The sequence below is a fragment of the Stigmatopora nigra genome, chromosome 2, assembly GCF_051989575.1.
Source record: "Stigmatopora nigra isolate UIUO_SnigA chromosome 2, RoL_Snig_1.1, whole genome shotgun sequence".
In the NCBI taxonomy this organism is placed as follows: Eukaryota; Metazoa; Chordata; class Actinopteri; order Syngnathiformes; family Syngnathidae; genus Stigmatopora; species Stigmatopora nigra.
Window position 1 is genome coordinate 11,133,646 of NC_135509.1, and position 26,565 is coordinate 11,160,210.

At 39.6% G+C, this 26,565-nt stretch overlaps 1 protein-coding gene across 1 annotated transcript; it reads left to right on the top strand.

The window, feature by feature from the left end:
- The first annotated feature begins 176 nt into the window (after positions 1 to 176).
- Positions 177 to 26,439, top strand: fgd4a (FYVE, RhoGEF and PH domain containing 4a). The gene is made up of 18 exons (XM_077737823.1): positions 177 to 414; positions 11,820 to 11,903; positions 17,354 to 17,506; positions 18,068 to 18,260; positions 20,387 to 20,807; positions 22,157 to 22,246; positions 22,336 to 22,481; positions 22,569 to 22,725; positions 22,839 to 22,977; positions 23,141 to 23,199; positions 23,268 to 23,414; positions 23,505 to 23,677; positions 24,000 to 24,030; positions 24,106 to 24,180; positions 24,269 to 24,394; positions 24,816 to 24,953; positions 25,023 to 25,163; positions 25,238 to 26,439. The coding sequence occupies exons 1-18, from the start codon at positions 318 to 320 to the stop codon at positions 25,502 to 25,504; spliced, it is 2,637 nt and encodes an 878-aa protein (XP_077593949.1). The 5' UTR covers positions 177 to 317; the 3' UTR covers positions 25,505 to 26,439.
- The last annotated feature ends 126 nt before the right edge of the window (positions 26,440 to 26,565 follow it).

Sequence of the window (26,565 nt, forward strand, 5' to 3'; positions counted from 1 at the left end):
TCAAGTGTTAAAACTGAGTGGTTCAACACAATGTAAACTGAATTAAGCTTCTTGTTTGGGCCAGATTCATTTATATTTAACATCATTTGCTGCAGGCCAATAAAACTTGGCCACAGTTTGTGGGCGGTGTTTATCTGCTCTCTCCCAATGAGGTCACTCGGGAGAAAAATGACACACCTGACATGACACATGGATTTTTATTCCCTTTCAAACGTGTTTCGGCTGCTTTAACTATTTTTCATGGATAAGTAGAAACATTTTTCAGAAGATCTTTGCAATTGCGTCATTAGATGAGCGTCATTTGATAGAGTTTCTCAATGCGTGGGCAGCTTTTGGCCACAGAAACCATGGAGGGCTTTAATAGGGTCGCTTTTCGCAGAAAACAACCGAGTTTGGACGTAGAAGAAGAAACAGGTGAGCTCAAACTTCTTGTTTACGGTCGATTTTTATATATATGGCGTGTTTTGTTCGAATGAAAGCAGGATCGGTGCCTTCTTTTTATTACTTGTTTACACAGCAATGTTTTAGTTGGGCTAGTTGTTGCTGCATGCAGGTATGAATGTTTGCAGGCAAGTCTCAGCCTGTTTTGTAAGCGTATACGTGCTGGAGGGTTTGTTTTTTGAATGATTGACTATGGCCGTGGAATATCATGAGATGTGCGCGTCTTTTAAAGCGTTGCTTGGTTAGTCTGCAAATTGTTGCATTCTTGAATTTTGTAAAGTAGTTCCACGTCCAGCTTTCTATAAGCTCATTTAATCGCGGGCATCTTAATTATGTTGGGTTTGCAACGGTGCGTGTGCAAACATGCGCACACTGTTATAGTTGCGCTCCTAATGCGAACTTTGCTCTGTAGTAGTTTGCACTTATAAAACATTTAGGGCTTAGGCCAGGATATTGAATTGAATGTTTTTATTGTCATTCTACAAGTATAATGAGATTTAAAGCTTCACTAAGAAATGCAAAAATTACAACAATAACGACAAATAAATGAATCATCAATAAATAAGTCATAAATAAGTAGCCAAACACATAAATAAGTGGGGAAGTGCACAAAACAACAACAAACAAACAAAACGAACAGATAAATAAATGATGACAAATAATTAATGAATTAAAGTAGTAGTCAACATAATAAATAAGTAGTAGTCAACATAGATAAGGCCTTACTGAGTCCAGACAGAAGCAGTAGGCATTCAATAAAGTACGTATATATGCCATAGTGTTTCAGTAGCCATTGTTTAGCAGTTCACATTCATTCAAATCAATCCTTCCTTTGTCCTTTCCTGGCTTTTCTGTTGCTCTATTATTGTCGTGACTAGTCAATCATGAATGAATTCATGAGCTGTGTGTCACTGCCAAGTAAGTAAGTCAAGGAATCCACCATGAATCAATACATCAGTATGAGCAAGTTGATGATTTATGCCTTGATTTCCTTTCTATTGAACCTTTACTGCGTTTGTAATGATAAGAACCTGTTTTATTGTCTTGTTATTGTATTAATATATGAAACTGTGCGCATGTGATTCCAACAATTAGGGACAACAAGAGTAAAAGTCGTATATAATATGTTTATTCAATGTACTACAGTTGCAAGTCCAAAATTCACTAGTTGTATTTATGTAATTTCTTATTGGTCCAGAAGATGGAGGTAAAGTATTTCTCTACTGCTGGTGCATCTCCCCCACAAGAGTGACATATATAAGTTGCAATACTACTACATTTGAATAAGAGCAAGCCCACAAGATTTGACAAGTAATGTTGTCAATCTTGAACATTTCTGCAAAGTGTATTCGCTTCTAAACTGTTAATTATATTCGTTTTGTTCGTACATTTTTTTCAGATTAACCATAAAACTTTTACAACCCAAATTAATTTGCCTGACTACATGACATAATAGTGGACATTTGGCATTGTACATTCTTTTGTTTTGGCAATTTGACACATGTTTGTGCATGACATTTTTAATGTAGTTGGTACTCTCATCATCAGTGTACCCGAAAGTTCCATTTCCAAAATTTCGACACTGGATTTTTTACTTCTAAATACATTTAAAAAGAAATAAAAATCAGCTGGAAAAAAAATTAACAATGAGCTTACTTTTGCCTTGTTGCTATGAAATCTATATTTAACATTTGATGTAGTTTATATCTTTCCCACTCTTGGATTTACAGTCTGATACAGACTATCAGCAGACAGCATAGGGTCTGTGCCAACCTTTCCACACTGGTTTCCTGACTGCACTGTGTTGTTTCCCCTCCTCCTGCCATTGTCAAGTACTTTCCAGAAAAGTACAGTATATTCACTTTTACCTTAACTTCAAGATCACGGAAAGCTCTTTTCACTTGCGAAAGAAAGGCTTTTTCTTTCTTCTTTCTGAAATTACAAAGACCCAATCCAAAGCATTGAAGAAGTGACTATTGGATTATATACCTGTCTTGTATCCTGTTTGATGTATGCGTAATTTTTCGGAGGATGGAAACGAGGAATTTACCAAAATGGAGCGCAATATCGAACATGATTCACAAATAATAATAGATTTTTTTTATCTTAATATAACATGATCAGTCTTTTCACCCATTACAAGAAGTTTCAGTTAAGAGGTGCCATTTGCAGTAGGTGATCTTAAAAAATTGGACTACAGACCAGCCAGGAAATCCCCTTTTTTTCCCCAACATCGAAAATATTTGGATTAATAATGAAACGACGTCGCAAGTACTGGTTTTGGAGAGCGAAAGGTAAAAACGCAAAGATGTGTCTACTCTGCTGTTATGGTAAGATTAATTTTAGAGGAATTGGCAGATGAATGGAGGATACAATGCACAATTCCCATGTCTGTTTACCTTTTATTTTCTCCCTGATTAATTTCTCAAATGCTAATAAGCTCTGACCAAAACAAGTGAAACGAATCAGCTCCCTCACTGAAAGTTGTTTTTGTGAAGCGCTGCTGCTAAACTGAAGTAGTGAGTAGCTTACTAATGGGAATGTTTGGCAAAGGAACTTATTAGAATAGTTGTTTCACCGAGCCACAGGCTTTGTATCCATGAGGACGAACGAGGTGGCTGCTGTGAAGCAATGAAGCTCAGTCCAAGAGGCCGTACTGGATTTTTCTTTTAAAAGCAGTTTTGTCTGCAGAAGCCTGGGAACTGTTCCCCCGCCATACTTTTTTTTTTTTTTTCTTCTTCCAGCCACTCCGGCCTTTTGGCCACAGTCCCCCAGGGCCAGTTACCCAACTGTGTTTGTGTATTTTATGTGGGGCGTTAAAGGGCACGTATTACATGCTTGGATGTTTACATCAACGAGCACCTTTCTTTGGGTTCTTTTCTGTGTATTGTTAGAGAGCTCCATTAAGTACCCCCCCTCTTTCACTTCCTATTTGATGAGAAAAAGAGAGGAAAGACTGAAGCGTTCTACTTTGGTTTTCGCTGGCAGGAAGGAAAAGGCTGGGAAGGCCAGCCAGCCAGCCAGCCTCGGTTCTTTCAACACACGCATTGTTTTAACGTGGGAGTGGGTTGTCACGTGCTCATGTGACATCACTTGTCAGAACTGTGTTTCATAGGCGAGGAATTCACCTTTTTTTATTAAAGTAGCAGTAAGCAAAAAAAAAAGTGTATCTTGATAATTATGATATACAAATTTCCTTCAAATTGGATTTGATTTTATGTTAAAGCTCTAGCGTGATCGTTGCTCCTTTTTAACCAGATGTAGATCGAGCCTTATCAGTAAATGAACGCTCGGATGCATCAGTTTATTGCTGCTTGGGTTTCATATTGACAGAAGGAAGATGTAGGCATGATTCCCAGATGATGACATGAGCCAATCCAGTGTAGGTTGTGTCTGAGATGCGGGGGCAGATGCTCGCCAGACATGCTGCTTCCTGGCTGCCAGCTCTTCCCTACTGCACATTTTGTGGGATTGGGTGTATGTGTTTCTAGATAACACTAACCATTCATCATTGACCCTCATAAACAGCAGGAAAGGATATGGGGAAAAAATGGGTTCACATGAAGTGCTTGTGATTATGTATCTGAGAAGAATGCATGCAGATTAGCCGGTGCGGTTTTAATTAATGATACGTTTCGGAGGCCCTGCGCTTATGGCGATGTGGTAGGCAATAGCCTGGAGCCATGAATAAAACTCAAAAGATGGATCAGAGGAATGAGGGTGTGGTGTATGTGAGTGTGGGTGGGCGACACACGGGTACCCCTGGTGGATGATAATATCAATGCATATAAAATATTTATATAGAATACTATATAGTGGAAAAATAACAGGTAATGGAAAGAATAATATCAAAAAATGTGATGTCCACACATGTGGACGCCAAGTTATCTCATCTCATCTTATTTTCTGAAGCGCTTTAGGGTCACGGGGGGTGCTGGAGTCAATCCCAGCTGTTTCCGGGCCAGAGAAGGGGGACATCGCGAATTGGTGGTCAGCCAATCACAGTGCACAAGGAGACAAGCAAGCCTGGCCACTCACATCCATACCTAGGGGCAATTTAGTGTCTAATCAACCTACTATGCATGTTTTTGGAATGTGGGAGGAAAGCAGAGTCCCCAGAGGAAACCCACACAGGCCTAGGGAGAACATGCAAACTCCACACAGATGGACATGACCTGGATTTAAACTCAGGACCCCATAGCTGTGAGGCCCACGCGATCACCACTGGTTTCACAACATATGTTCATTTTTTCCACAGATAACCAAGAGTCTTTGTTAAAACATGATCTGAATATCCTACTTGATAATATCATTTCACTAGACTTAACTCTTTGACTACCATCCCAAACTGGGAGCACTGTCACTTCTACCTTGTGCAAATGGACTGGATGTCAATCACATTCCATGGTAATAAAACACGACCATTACCTGCCCGTTCAAATGGATTGATGGAAAACATATTGTTATCATATATCACTGCCTTGACAATTGGATTGTTTACCATCTTTCCCACATCTTCTGCACAGTGGCCAGTGGCTGTATCCAGGGGCAGCAGATTAGAGTGGCCATTGGCTTCCTCCCCTCTTAGTGGCCCTCCCCTCACCCTACACAATGGGACCGATTGTCCATGCGACACACACACACACACTGGGGGGGGCTTTGCTCTGCTTGTGGGTTGACTGACGCTCCCCCACCATATGCCCCAACTCCACTGGAATGTGATTATCTTCCATCGCTGTGGAGAGAACGGCAGAGCGGTGCGAGAAGCCAAAAGGAAAAGAGAGAGAGAGCAAGATGAGAAGCTGAGCCGAAGGCTGAGTCAGTGTCACAGAATCGGCAAGCGAGAAGAGGGCGCGACGGAAGGAAGGGAGGATGCAATTGACGCGAGCAGACGGAGGTAGAACAGCAGCCACAACCTGCCTCCTGCCTCTGGAAGCTTCGAAGACAGAGGTGGCTTTTTTTTGAGAGTGGGAGTGGATTTTCATCACTGAACTCGACTTGTGTGACTAGGCATCATCTCCCCTGCGCTCAGGTTAGTGCTAACTACCGGCATTCACGTTGCCGCCGCAGGGCGTCGGATTGATATCACGGTGCCTCATGAGAAGGGTGTTGCGGGTTCAGTACACGCATGGATGCAGGGGAGGAGATGTCAGAGAAACTGGCCAATGTGCTGTATTTTGGCAAATTACATTGATGCAAACAGTCGTGAATAAGAGAGGAGACTGCTCTTTACTCCTCTTTAGTTGGCTTTGAATGGAAGATCGATCGCTGCTGTTCTGTTCTGGGGAAAAAATGCGCTGGGTAATGTGATGTTGCCCTCATGTGAGGGTCTGTTTCCACTGCTGTTACTGAGCTAACTGCAAACTAAGGAAAACTGATTGACAGATTTAAAAAATGTAACATCTGCTGGGCAGTTTTAGGGATGAATGGGCAATGTTAGCTTCATTTTCTTTTGAAAACCTTGCAAAAACCTATCTGCTATCTTTTTGGGGGGGGTTGGAAATTCAGGAAACTTGACTTTTTCTGATTGTGATTGTGAATGGTTGGTCATCTCAGTGTTCCCCGCGATTGGCTGGCAACCAATTCAGGATGTCCCTTGCCTGGTACCTGAAATCAGCTGGGATAGGCTCCAGCACCCACCATGACCCTTGTGAGGATAAGCAGTACAGAAAATGAATGAATGAAAAGGAAATACAGATCATTTTTAGACTATAATCCTCTATCTTTACTTTCTCAACTGAGAAACTGATACATTCACATGTAATGTTCATCCCAGTCTTCCTCTTTCTTAGCAACATTTAACTGTGGAGTCCAATATAAAACAGAAGTACTTTGCGGCCTGACCGATACACAGAAACGGACGGACTCATGGTGTGAAGTCAAATGTGTATTAAAAAAAGAGAACATGTTTCTCAAATGAAACTTAAAGAAGGAAGATATCTTCACCCCCATTGTAGTGAATCATAATGTACTACATGCAAATAGAGCTGATGTCTCAGCAGATGCGTGTGGCTGCCATCACTTCATTTTATTATCACATGACTGTTTCTTTCCCCCGTCACTGCATTTACAATTTTAGGACAAGGATTTTTCATCCCTTGTGTTCAGTTTTAATGTAAAAATGCCATGTCATACTCAAGGCAAAGGCACTGACTCAATATTTGGCAGAATGTCAAGTTGATGTTGTGTCCTCCTTCCACTTGCTACAGCGGTGTTTCTTTCTGCTGAACTCCCATGACATTGAAAGGAAATGCTGATTCTGTTTGACACCTTATTCCCCCACATTGTGTCAGATGAAGTGTAGTGTCTTAGCGCTATGTCGCCATTTGTTCCTTTTATAAAGGCCAAACGCTTTCATTCTGATGAACTCTTGTATTCTAAAGTCTTAAGTCATAATGGTTGTCATTTTTTTCTTTGTATTCAAGCTTTGGTGTGTTAGTTCAAGCTTAAATTTGAGTTTAGGGCTGGGATTTCAAAGATGAAGGCTTTTTTTCTGTGCATTCCACTTCAGTGCTGAGAATGTGAAATGTGAGTTTCAGTCAAAAAGGCTCATTCATACTGAATACAAGATTCCTGGTGGACACAATGATCTTGTTTGAGTTCTCTCTGAGCTGTTTGATGGGGCGCTACATTCACCATCTATTTACCTCATGAATTATGCAGTGAGTCAAATCTGATTAGTGTTAATAATTCTCAATGGACAGGCCTACCGAGAGGACAAAAACATGTGAAATGGAAGATGAGTGAAATTCAACTCAATCTCCCAGGGATGTTTTATGGGCTTATTTTGTGTTGGTCCTTATAAAGATGCAAAAGTTAGTGTAATAGAGGCATTTCCCACTTTGGTTATCAATTTGAAAGGGTGAAGTCCAATCTAGTTTGTTGTTTTTCCCTCACTTATTGTTGATAGGTCAAAAGTACTTTGGTGAAATGCTGAAAAAAACAGTTAGTGGCAATCAGGTTGGTATATGATAAATCCTTATCCTTATCGACCTTTACAAAATGTCATAACATGGGTCACTTCTGTTTTCTGACAGCAGTTCTATTATCCCTGCAATGAACCGAGACCACCAACACATGTCTAAAAAAGTAGGCTTTGCTTTGTGAGAATTTCTCATGTGGTTATTTTTGGACCTTTTTTCAAACTCAGGAAGTACTTTTGCTTCATGGATGGAACTTAAAGGTCTATTTTCGGATAAAACGGTGGGGAAAGGCTTCTTAAAAAGGAAATGGCTGCATGGAAAGTGTTGATAAGTAATGACTATGGTATTAAATTTGTAACATTGGGATTGAAAGACTTGCTTTGGCCAATATGCCATGGCCTATCCTATTGTTCATTTATGAGGAGTCTGCTGGGGTAAGTCAGATGCACCGATTGGATGGAGAGCCTATTGATTGACACACTTATATGGTGCCGCTAGGCAGCTGTTATTTGCTTTATGCAGTACCCCGCGAGGTCACAAGGGCATGGTGGGAGCAAGAGGTGGGTGAAAAAAGAAGCGCTCTCAATGTTTAAGCTTTAAGAAGAGACTCCTTTTTTTGTTTTGTTTTGATATCAGTCACTGATCCAAATGGACCAAGGCATAAAACCATAATGTAACCATAATAGTGGAAATTATAACTTGACCTTTAAATAGTTGGGGAGGTTTGACTCTTATAGTACTGTTTTACTCAATAATGTGAGAGTATTGGTATGTTTGAATTGGGAGGAGGAGACTTTTAACACAGTTTCTTGTTTTTCCTACTAACAGTAGAGAGGGTGGCATTTGAGAGCTTTGTTTTTTGACTAAATAAAGCTCGGTTACATCATATTTCTGCTTAGTATATGATTAAAGAATAAAGGTATTAACACATTGGTTTGGGTCAATGTAAAAATTGATAGTCCCATTAAATCAAAATCGATCAACATTTTGGTTTTCATTCAAATGTCTGAAATGTTTAAGCTGTAAACTTTCCCAAAACAACCAAATTTCTATGTATTTTTATTTCTTTTGTTGCAATATAACATAATGCTGTAAAAGGGCACATAATATTGTATTAGATAGAACAAAATCCCTTAAAATGAATGAATGGAATTGCTGTAATACCAACAAATATCATATCCTTACAATAAAGAATTAATATCTTACCAAAGCAGAATTGGTCATTTTCACTAAAAAATGAGGGTTATGAGATGTGAATAGAATACACAGTGCTGCTGGTAAACGATGAGTGTTTTCTCTACACGGAGGGTCTCATCTGGTTGACTCAGCAACATAAAAAGCTCTACAAGGTCGTTTTGTTCTCACTCAATCATGAATGGAGCTGACCCATACGTCTTTGGTAATTGTCAGTTCCATTTGGATAGACGTGAGGACGTGGCTACATCTGCTCTCATTCAAAAAATCGACATCCCGTTTGAAGGGCATGCAAAAGGATGACATACTACAATGGTATGATTAAAGGGGCGTGCCTCGGCATGTTAATATATCCACCCCTATTCCATTATGTATGGATAATATCTGAATAATATGCACAATCTAAGAAAGCTATTTAAATGCAAAATCTCAGCTTTATTTTTTTTTTCAATAAGATATCCGTTAAGGTTGTTCCGCTTCGATGCTTTTAAAGAAAACTTGCCAGGATAGAGTTTGAAAGGCCTGTGTGAGATTTCACGCTAAATCAGACTTGTTGTGGCTTGCTCATTTTTCATTTGATCCACTTGTAAATCCTCCCTTAACTACCGTTTGATGGTACTTTGCATGTCAGAGATTTTCTCCTTTGGTTGGGTGTCCCTCATTGTCTGTGTTCCTCCTCCTCCTCCTTCCTCCGTCATACCCGGTTTCTAGGAAACCGGTTTGTTAAGTGACAAAGCAGGTATACTGACATGTAAATACAGTTACAGGGCTGTCAAACCAACAGGCAAGTGAGGAAATCATAACCACTTACAAAAAGGAAAATAGGGGATGTAAAGAACTTTGGCAAAATGACTGACCAGGTCGGGTACAACATGCGGAAGGCACTGCAGTTTTGGAAGGAATTGTTCTCAGGTTGGTGGACTTTGCTGCCGTTTAGAAGCCTTTTTTTATCTCTTGTGGATGCTCAGCAGCTGTCGACGTTTATGACAAATGCCAAACATACAAACGACGTTCTTGTCAACGTCAACCGTTCTCATGGGAAATCCCTTGTAGCAGTGGTTTTACAGTTTATCTATATCTCATTTTGAACCTGTTTTCCTAAATCACATTTGAATGGTTGACTTATAACGTGGCCATTATTACTTTGTTCCGATAAGGCAACATGGCCCTGAAAATCCAGAAAATGTTCTTGTTAACTTGTTTAATGTCAATGAATTATGACAGCGATCACAGTCGATGGCAGAGAAATGGGAAATCTCACAACAAACTTAATTTTGAATAGTGTTAAGGGTGACATTCTACAATCGGTGATATAGTGGTATCGAAAAATCTCAGACATTAGCATTTACTGTGTCTTCATCTGCCTGGTAATCTCCAATCTGTGCTGGACTTTTTGCTCAAATGTGAAACAGAGATTATTGTTCAGAATGTCAAAACAGGATGTTGATAGAATTGAGGATGTTTTGTTGCCAAATGCTAAACATCCTGGTCCTTCTCAGCAAACTGGCTATATTTTCACTGGTGGTTTAATACAATGGTCAGCATTTTTTTTTTAAATTTATTTCTAGGCATTCTTGTTTTTTGGTGCCAAAACATAGTGACACTTCCCCCATTTCAGGAAATGTGTTGCGAGTTTGGTCACACAACAAGAGCAGCTGGTGAAAGTGTCACACATTAGTAATTCATCCGTTGTTTCTGAGTGCAAATGTTTTAATAAAAGGAATATTTAAGAAGCTTTTATGTGATTATACTTTAGCATTAATAGGGATGCTTCCAGTTGTAGATGCACGTGTAAACAGCGGGATGCCTGTCATGAGGAGTCCAGATGACAGATGGAGAAAGTGCTACTTTAATCCCCTAGCTAGAATATTATACCCCCAGCTTTAGGAGCACGTATACATACACAAATTGTAAGACCCTCTTAGACTTAGTCATTATTCTGACAGAGTTAAGAAATATATAGATAGGTAGAATGTCATTTTCAAGTGTTATTTTGTCATTGTGTGGCCTTTGATTGGCTGCTGACCTTTTAAGGGGGTCTTGTATAATTCTGTATTTAAATATTTAAAATATACTCACTTTGCAAAACAAGACTCAATTGCAGTACAGTTAAGTACAACTGTGCAGTACTATAAGGAACAATCGAAGTGACATGGTACACTGATAAGCATTTTTAATGAATTAGCATCTATGATTGTTTACCATATTTTTTTCAAATATGAGCATAACTTTTGAAGTCATGTACAACGTATTATTAATGAAATAAAATAGCTTTTTTGCTTAAAAAATCTTTTTTTACGTGTCCTTAATCCAGGAGGTGCAGCTCATGACACGTGATCATATTCTACATTCCATCATGTCACTCAAATGTCAATTAATGTGACGTGAAGCCTGTTGGGTTAAAAATTCATCATTCACATATTTGTCACTGTGAGTCATAACATGAGTCTAGTTTCTTGGCATGCACAGACTACGGATTTATTGTGTTTGTCTGTTCGTGTGTGTGTGGACACGGTGACATGATAAATGTTTGTGACACGTTTATTTTACTTGAATGAACGTGAGCGCGTTGTATGTAGGGTAGGGAAAGGGGTTAAGACTATTTTTATTTCATCTTTTATGTGTTTAATAGTGGTTAGCTGTCTCCATAGACAATGCCCTACATACTACTACCCCAGACAGGCAATTAGCATCTGTCTCCAAAGGCTTGTTGCTTTGTGGTCTCATCTTCTTCAAATAAACAAGTTTTCTTCTGATTAGTGTATCAGAAACCTCGAGGGTTTAATATGTTATTGATGTACTAGCTGTGAATTGTGTAGAGGATTTGCATGCATGATTTAAAATATGTATTAGAAACCTCAAAATAGGGTCATATTTCATTTTTATCAACATAACGACTTTATTATATTATTCCTCAATTTCTTGCAAACAAAATCTAATTTGGCAAATCCTAAACTGTTTAAAAATATGTTTTATATTTGAGCTCTATGCTTATGGGACATACTGTGGCTACAGAACGCTATTTGAAGAACATGTTCTAAATAAACTAGATCTTAAGTTAATGTTAAAATTACTACAAGATTAGTAAAAAAAAAAAAAAAAAAGAAAAGAATCATTTGCATGATACATTGACTCGTATGCAATTTCAAGAGATTTTATTTGTTTTTGGCTTGTCATTTTTTGCTTTTCTTAACTTTTTAATTAATAGCGCCCTGAAATCTAGGTTACACCATTTTAAAATTCAATTTTATGTCGCTGCAGAGAGGAACGACAACAACACAGTGTGTTTCCAGTCCAAGTGTGAAGAAAATGCCTGTGTGCCTGTGAAAATTGAGCCCTCCACAGGTAAGTGGCATCTCCCACGCTCATGTTCTTGTAAGATTTTCATTTGTGTACTCTAGAAACAGACAGGTTTAGTTAATATACAAATTCAGTGTAAAACAGTTCTAATAAATTCCACGCAAATGAACACAACTCCTTTTAAAAGTGAAGGGTGATTTATTTTATTTCTTTAAGATTTTGTTCCTATCGTGTCACTCTACATTTCCGTCTTGAGTCCGCCTGCTCTCATTATGTTGCTGCTGATAACCCCTGACAATGTCAGTCTAATCTCACTTTGGCTCCTGGATTAGAAAAAAAATGAAGCAGGGTTAATCTGGAAAAAAAAAGTAGTTAGTGGTCCCTGGGCCTTCTGGTAATGGGAATGTGTCACACTTTTTATACAACACACACACACACACACACACACATAGTTGTGTTGGGTACAACAAAAGATTCACATAAAGCCAGATGGGATACACACCCTCTAATCCCCCACTAGGGAGATGTAGGGCATCTCCGTATGATAGAAAGATCCAGCAATTGATGTCTTTTATGGCTTGATGTATTTTTACGTGATAATAATGCATCTTGTATGTATTTAAGAAAATTAATAAGGACATTTGTCAATTTTCATGACTTTGAACACTGCATTTTTTTAATGAAATGTTGCATAATAGTTGTAGTTCCTCATGAAACCAAAACAACCAAATGACTCACTCTTAACCATTTTAGCAATGTGTGACTGTGGCTTAAAATTACTTACAAAAAGGAATGTCTCATTAAAGTAATGTCACATTGCCCTGTTCTAATCTAATAAAAACGTGGATATACTTAGCCTTTCCAAAAAAATAAAAATAGCAAAACCTGTTTCTCCATCATTCTAAGTGAGCCGACCAGTTATTGAACACAATGTGATTAATATATATATAGTATACACCATCACGTGCCTTTTTTACTGCCTACAAAGAGCATTCAGCACTTCTTGGTAGAAAGGTCTCCATACTGTGTACACCCAAAGAAGACCCACCCACACTGTTCAGTTTTTATGAGCTGCCGACCAGCTGGAACAATCTCAACTACAAATTCAGCAGTGAAAACACTGCATACAATCAAAATTCCACTTTATATCATCTGATCATCTGTCTTTCCACTCTCTTTAAATGCATTTTAACTTATTTTGACATACATTCCAAATGCTTTGATAGTCAACCGCGACCCCTTTTGAGCAGCGGTAAGGCGGCAACTTCAGACAAAAGTGTTGTGTGGATGACGTCCAATAGAGAACAAGTCCCAAGCGTAAAAGCCATTTTTTAGGATCATTATTACAACTTTTGCCGAAGCCTATCCCAGCTGACTTTGTGCAAAAGACAAGCTACACCCTAGACTGGTCGCCAGTCAGTTGTAGGGGCACACCGAGAGAGACAGACAACCATTGCTGGTGCATTTTGTCAGTGGATTTTCCTGTATTCCTACTTAAACTTGATCCAAATTCATTCCATTCATAAGCCAGCCCCTTATAATTTTGCTTTTGTTTGCATTTCTTAAGCTCTTGTTTATTTTGCCTTTGTGTGTTTGAAGTGTGCATGTGATTGGCTTGGGGGGTAAAAAGGGTGTGTGTAGGAGAGAACATTCTTGATTATGTTGTTTTTAAATTGTGGGCACAAAGTATCTGTATTTGTGACTAGATTGTCGTATAAAATTTGCAAAACATCGCCGTTAATAACAAAGATCACAAACAACCGGTAGCATTCTACATGTTCAAATTTGTGAAGTGAGAAAGTCTGAAATTGTGTGTGTGTGTGTGTCATTGTCCTTATAAAAGCCACTTAAACATAAGGTGTGAGGCTGAGTGAGAGTGTGGGAGGAGTCGACAGCTGAGTCTCCTCACACAGCGTCATTTAGCAGCATCAGCACTGGTAACAACGCATGGGACGTAGTGGTCTTCTGGGATACACATGTATGACATACTTGGGATAAACTTCATAAGGTATTTTCTCCCTCCGCTCTCGGGTGAGTGAGCTTCACAAAATTGGGAAAAAGTGTTTTGGTGTAGGCAAGGCAACCTTTTTAATACTTGTTTTTTGAGTGTTTTGTTCGTGCAATTGCAGTCATCTTTATCTTAAACCTGTTCAAGGTTCTTACTTTTCTTCCTTCATTTTCTAATAGATAGTGAGAACTTTTTTTCATAAAGTGCGCATATCAGTTTTATTTTTTATTTTTTGCTGCAGGCGTCTTTTATATATTTAGCCATCCACAAACAGCACAATGTGACATTCCTCGCGGTCCGGGTATGGAATCTATTTAGACGATAATGCATGGCTGCGTGTGGTCAAATCTTGCATTTGGTGTTGCCAATAAAGGCAGCAAAGGTACAGGTGGGCCTTTATATTTCCACCTTGGACTAATACTGCTGACGAGGATGAAACTGGGTCATTCTAGTTAATCATCAGATGACAAATCTTGGGTTGGGGGGGGGGGGGGTCTACTCACCTTAGCACATTTGAGACAAGTACATAAAGGCCATTGTTTTGCTGTTTGTAATAGTAAACCTTTTGTAAGGTTTGACTTTGCACGGGAGATTTGGTAGGTGGAGCGGGAATAGTTGTATTGTCAATGAAATAAACAGCATAAGCGCCTTGCTTAATAATCGTGGAAAAATTCATTTGAGAGTCGCGACTTAAGGAAGTAAATTGTATCAATAAACAAGGATCCTAATATTTGAATCCACTATTTTAATGTGGTTTATGTTCTCCCAAATTCAGAAGACTGGGAAGCAGTCATCCAAGCCCATGCCTGAAGAAACATCAAAGTGTTTCTATATAGTGGTGGCGCCTCTGGCTGGCATTAATTTACCAAACACTCAACCACTCTTGCCTTTTAATGAGAAGACACTAGAACAAACATTGCAAATCTTTTGGGACTATTTTAGAATGCTATTCTGACTTGTACTGTTTCTGAAATGCAAGAAGCATCTTTACATTGAAATGGATTGGTCAAAGTGTAATATTTTAAGTTTAAAAGTCATGTCAGTGTTTAACTTCCAGCTGCAGAACCCCAACTAACTAACGTGTGGCCCATTAAAAACACCCCTCGGGGCAAGGACTGCCTCACCCCATGCTTTGGATAATCTAATAGCTCAACCCTCTAGGAATAAATGTGGCTTGTGGAGCACAGTGTACAAGCTTTCTGCTCCTTCATACATGCTGCATTATCTACAAGTGGATTATAATCTCTCATAATCTTTTAAAGTGACTGTGGGTGGCAAAATGGGATGAATTCCTGAGCCAACTTCAGAATTGATCGGTCATTTTGGAGCCCCCTTTATTTTTTAGAGGCGGATCTCCCAAACACAGCGTGGAGCTGTTTTCACTCAGATGTTGGCAAGGGCTGTTGTCTTTAATTACAGCCAGCATGTAAAAATAGGAACTGACTATATGATTCTGTGGCCCTTTTTCCCCCTCATTCCTTTTGTGACATAGATTTTGACATTGACATTCACGTGCAGGAAATGCAAGCCATTGCGTTGGGTTGACTTTGAGATTTGGAAATACAACAAAAAAAAATACTACTGTTCTTCATCACAAAGGCACAACATGCTCTTTTATTTACTGTATGTTGGCTCTGATTATTTCATTAGCTATTGGTGCTTTGTGAATTAATCCATTTTTTTTAATTGTCTTCAAAATTAATCTTTTTCCAGATAATAATTTAATGATTTGTTCATCTTTGACATAGTGTACATGGATGGGAGAACATTGAAAATCAAGCCAATGCAACAATAAACCATCAGTCACATACATGTACTTTTGTTTATTCATGCCATTAGTTGATTTTCTCTTATTGTTATTTTTACTACTGTGACTATTTTTGGTCATTAAAAAAAACCTTGGTAAGTGCAAGTGACTACTAGTGGTCATTTAACAAAACATTTTCATTTTTTTTAATATTAAAAATGTTGTGCATTGAGAAAATAATACATAATTAATAAAGAACTACATTAATTAAAGAATTCAAAATGAATAAATAGAGCAATATGTATTGGTCACTGGCCTAACACATCAAGGTTCATTTGTTTTTTCATAGAATATTTAAGACAGCCACTAATAGCAATCGACTCAAATTTATTGAACTGGGAAGACTGGTTGTGACTTCAGTGCAATATTGATGGTGTTAGATGTCTGATCCATTTTCACTGGTAGGGGTGATTAAATGAACAGTTGTCCTTCCCAGTCAAAATTTATTTGACGTCTATTGCTGTCAATGGCAGTTAATTTAATGAATACCCGATTAGGCTTGAAAAATAAATACGTCATTTGAGTATAAAAGGCATAAACCTGGTTAATGATATTTTGCCCCTCTTCTATAACGTATTAAAGTGTCTCATGAGTGTATGGAATGTACAATTTAGCATCTCTGAACTCATTTTAGAGCATATATTGTATGTTATCACCCTCTAACTTTGCATGGAATATTTCAAAAACACAAATACACACTGTCTAAATTTACTGTAGTGCATTGAAATACCAATTAAGTCCACTGAAGCATCCTCTGGAATTAGCTGCTACCCAGAGCTCATTAAAACACATCCAACCCTTTTTGTCTGGATATATAAATAGAACCATTTAAGACTTCTTCTCACCGATTTATACAGATGGAAGCCATCTTCCACTCTTCCAAACCAGGTTTTAAGTGATAAAGGACCAACCCAAATGATAGTTGTTTGACATTCTGTGGTCTGGATGCTTTGGACTTCAGCAGTTTTTATTCAAACAGGAAAAGACAAAAGTACACTACTTTTTGCATTCAGTTCCATACAAAAATGAAAAATCATGACCTTCAAGTGACCACCTTTTTGGGGAAATGGCTTACAAAATGATGAGATGGCCTTTGAGCGGCCTCATGTAAAAAGACAAGTGCATGTGAGAAATAGCAAACGCTTACTGTTAATACGCCCGTGTTTGTCTGTCGCTCCATTACCTCACTGTTGCGCGCTTAAATAAACAGCCGTGCTGCACCAGCTGCTTAGATAGATGGTGGAGTCTCACCGGGTCATCAGCTAGACAATTAATTCAATCTTCCGGATACTGTAATGCATTATTTCCAGCTGATGATTTCATTTTAGAGTTAATCTACTCTCTGATAATATCCTGACATTGACAGTGTTTCATATAATACTGTAGGTGAGGCATCCCACCCAAACGAGATGGTAGTAAAGCAAATGTGACGATATGCAAATGAGCCAAGAAACATTGCTGGGGCAGCATGTTTATTATATATGCAGAATGATTTTTGGATAAACTGCTAGCTCAAAAACAAACTGGGTTTGCAAATATGGTTCATTTTGAGTTCAATATCAGAAGTGTTTTTTTCATTAAAAGGATGCTATGGACTCAATTTTAACATTTTTTTGGAAGTTTTTTGTTTTGCTTACAAATCATACACTGTGAAAATAGTCCTCCATCTTGTCCTTACAGCTGTGGGGATCAATACATCATGCAGGCTCACTAGTACATCCAGCGTGCATGAGTGTCTGAGTCGAGCCAGTTCCGGCGGCAGTGGGAAGAGTTGGGCCAGCGTCAATGGAAGAAGTTCTGGCAAGAGGCCGCTGTCACAGTTCAAACCGCCAGGTACGTCAGGGCGGCTCGCCTCGCACCGGAACTCGATGCTCTCTTTCGTTCAAAGTTAGACAACGGCACGACCGTGCTTTATTTATTGGTCACGTCATTGTTTGTCATGTCGTAACATCCTTCATTGCATTTTGTCACCGTCCCCTGTCGTACTTCATACTACATCACAATGTTAAGCGATGCCCAGCGAAGGGAAGCGGCCAAAAGGGGAATCAGATGATGTAAGTCGACATGACAGCAGTGAACGTTGAACTTTGTTTCTCTTTCATTGACCCCGGTTAATCATTCTGAACCGATAAGACACACAAGACACTCTTTATGCGGCAGTAAATCATGCTGGATGCTATTATTCAACCTTGTGAATGCTTACAAAGATGTCGTCACTCAGAGCAAATAAGGAAGCCTTTTTTATCAAAAAATTCTTAAAGAAGCGACATACAGTTATTTTATAGTCCCTACCTCCCCCTCCTTAGCCCTTATTTTTATGTTGCAGTGGTTAAACCCTTCCCCCTACCCCATCTCAGCAAAATCCAGCATTATTTTCCCTTTTTTTTCCCTCAGTGCCTCCTAAACCAGCACAACTTCAGAGCCCGGTGACTGAGCTCTCATCCCCACTGGCTCACAAGCAGATACCACAATTTAGACCAGGGATGGAGGAGGGAGGAGGTGGAGGAAGGGGGGCCACAAACCGGGATAGAGTGCGAAACAAACACTCTAAAGTGTCAGACCTCATCAGCCGATTTGAGGAAAACAGGTAGGAAGGAGCCTTTTCCTCTCTTCTGCTCTCTGCTTCTCCTTCGTTGGGATCTGCAAGGATAGAACAAGTCTTTGTTTTGTCCGAAACCAATGCTGCTTTCCGTTTCTTCCTGTTTCTGCTGGGAATATTGACGCTCGCCCCCCCAAAAAAGGGTCTTTTGGTCGAAAAGTTGGCTGCTACAGAAGGCATTGGGTTAAAAGTCAGAGGTGGGGAGATGCCCACTTCATTTGAAAAGGGATGGCAGTGAATAATCCTGTTTGAGTGCCATTGGTTGTTAATTTTAACTTGAAGGGCTGGAAGAGTTTGATCATTACCAAGGTTCTCACTCAAAATTGCCTAGATGTCTCTTGGGTATTTTATTGAAGTATATTGTTAGTTTATTATTGTCTTAAACGTTTTACGTACAAAACTTTGTTGCAGACGCTGTTTTTATCTATACTTGTTTTAGAAAGTTGATTTAAATGTGTGTTTGCCTTTTTTCAGTTGATACAGTTGTTTTGATAAACAGATCAAAGCATGACAATCACTTTCGTGGTTTCAAAGAGAATAAGAAAGCCGTTGGCTATCATAGATCAAACTTGTTAGACCATTCATAGTAGTTTTAAATATTTTCTAGATAACCAAATACAATGGCATTCAAGGTTGTTTTTTAGTGTGTGGAGTCAAATCTGGAAATAGAGGGGGTGTCGTAATCACGAAAACACCTTGAGATGGCAGAATCGGAAATACGTAGTCTTTCCCAACACATTTCCTTTTGTCGCCACCACGTAAAGGATGAAAAGCAGAAGTCTCGCCATCATAGGAAAGGCTCGCATTGACCCGGTGACTCTGGTGAACTGGGAACTGGATTAACGGTAGCGTTTACAGTTCAGTCTTTGGCTAAGGGATGAAGGCAGATTCGAGAAGACGAGGGCAGACGCGCCTCCTCATTCATTTATGGGAAAACAGTCAGTGGCGAGATATGAGAACCAGGATCAGGAGGTATGGATTTGTTAGCTATTCAAAACCACGCTTTCATCTTTCATCTTCATTGTCATCATATTGTCATTATGTTTGTTTTCCTACATTGCTTGAATGTTCTTATTAACCCTAAAAGGAAGGGCTGGTATCCTTCTCATGATTCCGACAGAAGGAGGATCACATTTAGCCCCATTTCCCTTTAACCTAAATTTATTATCAAAGCAGAATATAAACAGAATGTTCTTATTTTTGGCTTTCCTTTGAAATGTGGGTTCACCGGACAAGCGGATGTGTATCTTTCACACTATAAGACCACCGGGAATGCCCCCCTGAGACATCCCACAGTAAGATAGACTACCTTGGACGGAATTAGTGTCCTATTAATGTCCTAATCTGCTTCACGTGGAACTTAACGGGCTTTGGACTGCCTTGTGGGTCACCCTTCTTACGTACCTCGTGTAACCCTGGCTGGAGTTTATCTTCATGAAGAACGTCTTGGATTCCACTAGTGGATTATTCAATACCCGTGGTGGTGGTGGTGGTGGTGACGAGTTTGACGTCTCGTGTTGAAAGGCGGCCGGGCACAAGAAGTGTTGCGCCAATGGCTTGTTCTTCCTCTATTCACATATGCTTCCTGTTTCTGTCAAAAATGGAGTGCAACTTGAGCTGACTTTAAAAAGGACGCATGTTTGTCGATTCGTAAGTTCTATTATTTTACTGCTACTAAATGGCAAGATCTACTTTCTCTGAGTACATGGCGATTATAGTGCAGCGGTATACAAATAATTCTCTCAGGGAAACAGCTGCTCTCTTTGCAGGATGAACAACAGCCGTGTTTCTGTTTATATTTGGCACAGTGTATTTTTTTCCCTATTTGTGATCCTTAAAAAGTTGGCTTGTTAGACAGGTGTGTGTCGAAGTAGGCCAGTTTTTACCTCTAGGGAGTTAGCTGCTACTGTCCTATTCATTACTGTACGCAAAAACACACACACACACACAGAGCTTAGAGGACAGAATAAGTCTGGAAGTCAGTTTTATTTTTAACCTGCTCTACACTTACTCTTCCCCCACTTCCTGATCGGCGTGCCGGCTCGAGCAGCTCCTGTGAACGAACGTCTGTTTTTTTTTGTAACGTTGTACATTTTTGACATCTGTTTTCGCAGCAACTCGGACAACAAGAGAGACGGCTTACAACACAAACAGAGCAACAAGTCGGCAAACTTCAGCCCGGCGCACCGGACCACCCGCAAGCTGACGGAGGCCGCTGAGATCGAGAATCACGCAGTAGTAGACGCCAACTCTGCGGCATCCAAATCGCAGGATGTACACGTTCCGGAGGACAACGGGGTGCTAAGGCAGATGGAGCGCGGCCAAAGGGATGAGGAGCGGGCGTGCAATGGTGAAAATGGGAGAATAGACGACACGGCGCTGCTCAACGGGGACATGGGACGCACGGATAGGAGGGACGAGGACTCGGGTTCGTGCACCGACAGGACCGGTTCGGAAAGCTCGCACGACAACGAAGAGAGCGGGACAAATGCAGAACGGGAACGTCTGAAAGAAGACGCCAGCACGCTGCATAAGGTGTGTATTAAATCTCCTCGTATAGATATTAGGGCAACAGATTGCGAAAGTTCTAGTTACTTGCAGCAAAAAATGGGCTATACTTTACTACAATGCTTTATTACATTATTGGATTGGATAACTTTATTCATCCCATATTTGGGAAATTTCATTGTCACAGTAGCAAGAGGGTGAAAATGCAGATACAGGAAAGGCATTTTAGACATAAATAGTTGGGTAATAAGTAAGTTAAATAAATAAATACATAAATAAATGTATATATAAATAAGTAAATTAATAAATATATAAAATAAAAAACAAGTTTATAAAAAATAAGCTAATAAATAAATATATAAAATAAAAAACAAGTTTATAAAAAATAAGTTAATAAATAAATATATTAAATAAATACATAAATACTGTTATAAAACAAAGAAATAAGTAGATAAATCAATACATATATAAATCAATAAATATGCATACATCGGATCTTATGACAAGTTCTTGCATGTTAGTATATGAATGAGGAGTTATTTTTTGCATGTCGAATGCTTAAGCAGCTGAGTTAGCCTGAAGGTGCCAAAGGATTAGGTTGTTGTCAACAGATTATAAATATCTCACATGCAGATCGATGGCAGCAGTCGGAGGAATTGGAATTGCAAATTGTTTGTCATGAATAGTATCACAGATGCTGACTGTTATAGATGGGAATAACACGGCTCTATATATACAGTGAGATTTGAATGACAAAAAGACTGTTTTTGTTTGGAGTTACCACTTGCAGTGCAGTATTTGCAATATTGATACACAATGTGCAACTGCCTCTGAATGCTTTTTATGGAAAGTCTATTTTCAGGAATGAGAAAAGATGAATTAATTCATTTACCCCATGGCAAGCCACATAGTAGTGTTGCCTACATTACCTAACATTTCCACATATGCACATGCTAAGCTGAAATCCATAAATTGACACTGTCAGATTGATCAAATGTGTTGAATTGACCTGAAAGATCATGTTTGTAAGGTGGACATTTGGTTTAACACAATTTCTGTGCAAATTCTACTTGGATCTTGCTTTGAGTGAACTTGAAATGTTAACTTAATTAATTATATTCAAATGCAATTAAGTCCCCAAACCATTAAGTTTACTTTACTTTACATATATCCAGTTTATTTTAATTGTGGCATTCAATTTACTTCACATACTGTAAGTCCAGTTGACCTTAAATTTTCACTTTTTGGGGATACCTTGAGGGTGGGTTTTTAATCCAATCTTGAGAATTCAAATGAAATAGATTGATTTGAAATTTCAAATTCTGCCCTTTTACGCATGTGAACTCAAGAATGGATTTTTAAAAATCTTTTTCTAGGAGACAAATGAGCAGAAGTTGTTTAAGATTGCCAGCGAGCTCTTGCACACGGAAAAAGCTTACGTCACTCGACTCAACTTGCTGGATCAAGTGAGATGCTTCTTCACCATCCATTATTATTTTCCTTGTTGCAATACACTGGAGCAATTGGCATAAAAATGGTATTTACTCTTTTGTAGGAATTTTGTGCCAAACTCATGGAGGAGGCCAGTAAAGGAACATTTCCTGTGGATGTGGTGAAAAACATCTTTTCCAATATCTCCTCCATTAACACCTTTCACAGTCAGTTTTTGCTTCCTGACTTGGAGAAACGCATGGGAGAATGGTAAGTCCCAAAACCCGAGAAGGATTCTAGGATTCCAAGCACAGCCGTACAAAAATGGTCTCTTTTTCCGCCGTCCACCTTTTTAAGGGAGTCCACTCCTCGCATCGGAGACATCCTCCAGAAGCTTACGCCTTTCCTGAAAATGTACGCTGAATACGTGAAGAACTTCGACAAAGCCATGGAGCTGTTGAAACAGTGGAGCGATCGATCGCCGCAGTTCAAGTCCATCATTCAGGAGATACAGGTCCATTCACAATGTTCTAGTATCACTTCATCGAAAGTGCTTATTGCAGATGTATATTACGGGTTCATTTTCATCTTGATTGATGTTCAAACACATTTTCTTTGTGTGGCCAGACTCAAGAGGCTTGTGGATGCCTTACACTTCAACATCACATGTTGGAACCCGTCCAGAGAGTCCCTCGATACGAAATGCTCCTCAAGGATTACTTGAAGAAACTTCCTCAGGACGATCCGGACAGAAGAGACGCAGAAAGTAAGAAATGAAAATGCTCAGCTTCAGAGATACTCTTTCAATGTCATACATTTTCTTAAGAGGCCACTGGGAATCACTTAATCCTCTCTATGTCTTTAAGTAGCTTTCTTTAAAGATGTCATTTGTGATTTTATTGAAATATTTCCCTTCTGACTTTTTCCAGAATCCTTAGAAATCATCGCCACGGCTGCGACTCACTCCAACAGTGCCATTCGGAAATCTGTAAGTACGCCCAATGGGTCAAATCACGATTAAGAGCCTCAAACAAACGCCTAACACATTCTGTTCAGGAAAATTTGAAGAAATTGATGGAGATTTATGAGATGCTCGGTGAGGAGGAGGACATCGTTCACGCCTCCAACGAGTTCATCAAAGAAGGTCACATCTTGAAGCTGGCGGCCAGAAACACTTCGGCCATGGAGCGATATCTCTTCCTGGTGAGGCCAATGTGGGAAATTGGTTCAAGTGGAGGCTTTTTTAATACATATCGGGCGGGGAATTACTTTTTTTTCTTCCTTCTTTCACAGTTCAACAACATGCTATTGTACTGCGTACCCAAATTCAGCTTGGGTGGCTCCAAGTACACGGTTAGGACGCGAATCGGCATTGACGGGATGAAAGTGCTGGAAACGAGTAATGAGGACTACCCTCATACTTTCCAAGTTTCAGGGAAAGAGAGGACATTAGAGTTGCAAGCCAGGTATTTTGAAATTTTAAAATGATTGCATTGAATCTCCTCATTTGCCTGCTGCACCCAATATAAATAAAATGATCTTTTTTACTGGAAGAGTTGACCAAAAATAAGAAATCACAATCTTTGCCACAATGATGTAATTGTATATCATTTCTACTCCAGACACTATCATTTCACTTATGAATGGAATCTTAGTCAAAATGAGTAAAGTAAGTCATTGTTCATATTTAGACTATATGAATGCTTAAAAATAACTTTACGACCACAGCTGACAACCACGATGGTTGCAAAATGGCTACCTTTTAATGTACTTTATTTGAACTTTCAGCTCCGAGCAGGACAAGGTGGGCTGGATTAAGGTATGTGCAGTGTGATTTTCACGAGCTTATTATTTCATCAAATTCCACATTTGTTTTAATACGAGTGTTTTCCAGGCGTTCCGAGAGACCATTGAGGTCTTCCAGCAGAAGACCGAGTCCTTCAAGAACGCGTCCAAGGATGGAGAGGAGGTGAGGAGCACAGTGGTCTGTCTCGCTTCTTGCTGATTACAGAACATTAATCTTGTGTGTCCTTTTTTTTTTTTTTATAACATTTCAGAATGCCGAGTTGGGGAAGCGTGCTCCTCGATGGATACGAGACAATGAAGTGACAATGTGTATGAAATGTAAAGAATCTTTCAACGCGCTGACACGACGGCGACATCACTGCAGAGCTTGCGGTTATGTAAGTGTCCAAACCGCAAAGGTCACAAATTTGAGTCACGGCCATTTGGTCTTTTTGTGGAAACCTGGCAACTTTTTATAGATTGCCATTGCCAGTGTTAGAGGTCTAACCATTTTGACATTGAAAAATATATTAATTGACTTGAATGTCTGACGTTGTCAATAGCAGGCAATGAGTTCAAATCTTTTTCTGTATTTATTTGGAGTATTTTTTGCATTTATTTAACTTGAAAAGGCAAAAAAAATATAGTCTCATATTTACATTTTAAAAAATGTTCATAAAAATTATGAAGCAGAAACTATTAGTTTTTAAAATTATTATTGATCAAAAAGGGATACTTTAAAAACTTGCTGGTGTAAATGATCGTAAATAATCACATCCCCTCCAAAGGTTCATAACCCTGAGACCTATTTCTTGTCAGGTGGTGTGCTGGAAATGCTCCGACAACAAAGTAGCGCTGGAGTACGACGGCAACAAAGTGAACAAAGTGTGCCGGGATTGTTTCTCCATCCTGACGGGAGAGACCATTACCGAGGGCAAGAAAAAAGGCATCTTGGAGGTGAGCATGAAAAAAAAAAAACAGGATGAGCAACAGCTTGTATGTGATCTTTCAATGGCTTCCACCTAGATCGAGGCGGCACAATTCAGCGGTAGCAGCATCATGTGTGGCTTCCTGCAGTACTGCGAGAAGAACAAACCTTGGCAGAAGGTGTGGTGCGTCATCCCGGAGAAGGAGTGTCTGGTACTCTACCTCTATGGAGCTCCTCAGGTAAAAACATAGATATAATTGAATCTCCAGAGAAGTGTGTGTGTTTGTTTGTTAACCCTTGGACGTCTACGCAGGATGTGAAGGCCCAGAGCACCATCCCTCTCCTGGGCTACTTGGTGGACGACAGCAGCCGTCCCGCCGATCCACAGGCCAGCTTCCGCCTTTCGCAGTCCAAATCCGTCCACAACTTTGCCGCCGAGAGTGAGGAACTCAAGCAGCGCTGGCTAAGAGTCATTCGCGTGGCCGTGACGGGCGAGGTGCCCGAGCGGCATCACGTCGATGTCAGCAACGCGGGGGGGACGGATGGCGACGTGCAGGATGCGGCGTCGGACAGCTCCTGAGTTTGTCATTCAGATCGTGAATGCTTTCTCTCTTTTGTTGGGCCAAAAAAAGGACAACATGAGTGCTGGACGAACTGCCTTTTAATACCCACATTTTTTCTCGAAAGACTTCCAGGACTGTGCTGGATTACCACCCTAAGAACACTAGGACACTTGTCAACATGTACAGTAAGAATGTGTCTCTTTGGCCATATTTTTTTTCAGCTTTGCACAAATTTGACGACAGAAAAAGACAACATGACATGAAATGAGTGTTGGTAATTCTCTATCTTATTTTATTATTAATCAACTTTGCATATGATGATGTCGTACTTTTCACTCGCGTTTGTGAAGCTGTTGAAAAAGCCGGCTGCTATGCATTCCCTCATGTCACACGCATTGAATTCACTCAATGAAGTCATTGGTTGACATTGAAAGTGATTGACATCTAATCCGTTTTAGCTGTGAGGAGTTGACAGCTTCCATTGCCGTCAATAACAGCTATTGCGGTATTGATCTAATTTCAGAAAGTTTTTTTCAATGGCGCTTTCTGCTGAAACTACTGTAAGTAGGAACTTTGCGTGAAATAATTTATGACGCCTTGGCTATAATGTTGTCCTATTTCAAAAAAATGAACATGTTTCAGAGCTGTGAAGAGACAAAATGAGGTCATGGGCAGAACTGAAACTAGTGAGTCTTTTATCTCCATGCAAATGTACAATCGGTTGTTAACAAAGTCCATTACAAGAATTGTACATGCCTCTTTTTTTTAATTAATGCTGTAAGTAATTGTATTATTTAAAGTAATTTATGGATGATGACGATGATGATAATAATGAGCACGAGTTGTTGGAAAGCACAATTGTCTCTTATTTTTTTAATTTACAATGTCAGGTTTTCTGCAGTGATAGAACATGCGGTGGTTTTATGAATTGATGCAAACGGGCTGGATGTGCCTATTTGGTGTAGTGGCGAGTTGGTGTAGTGGGTTGCACACTCGCCTTTGCACGGAGAGAACGTGAGTTCGCTTCCCGGTGTCGGCGGTTCACTGACCAAGCAAGCGGTCGAGGGTCGGCCGAAGG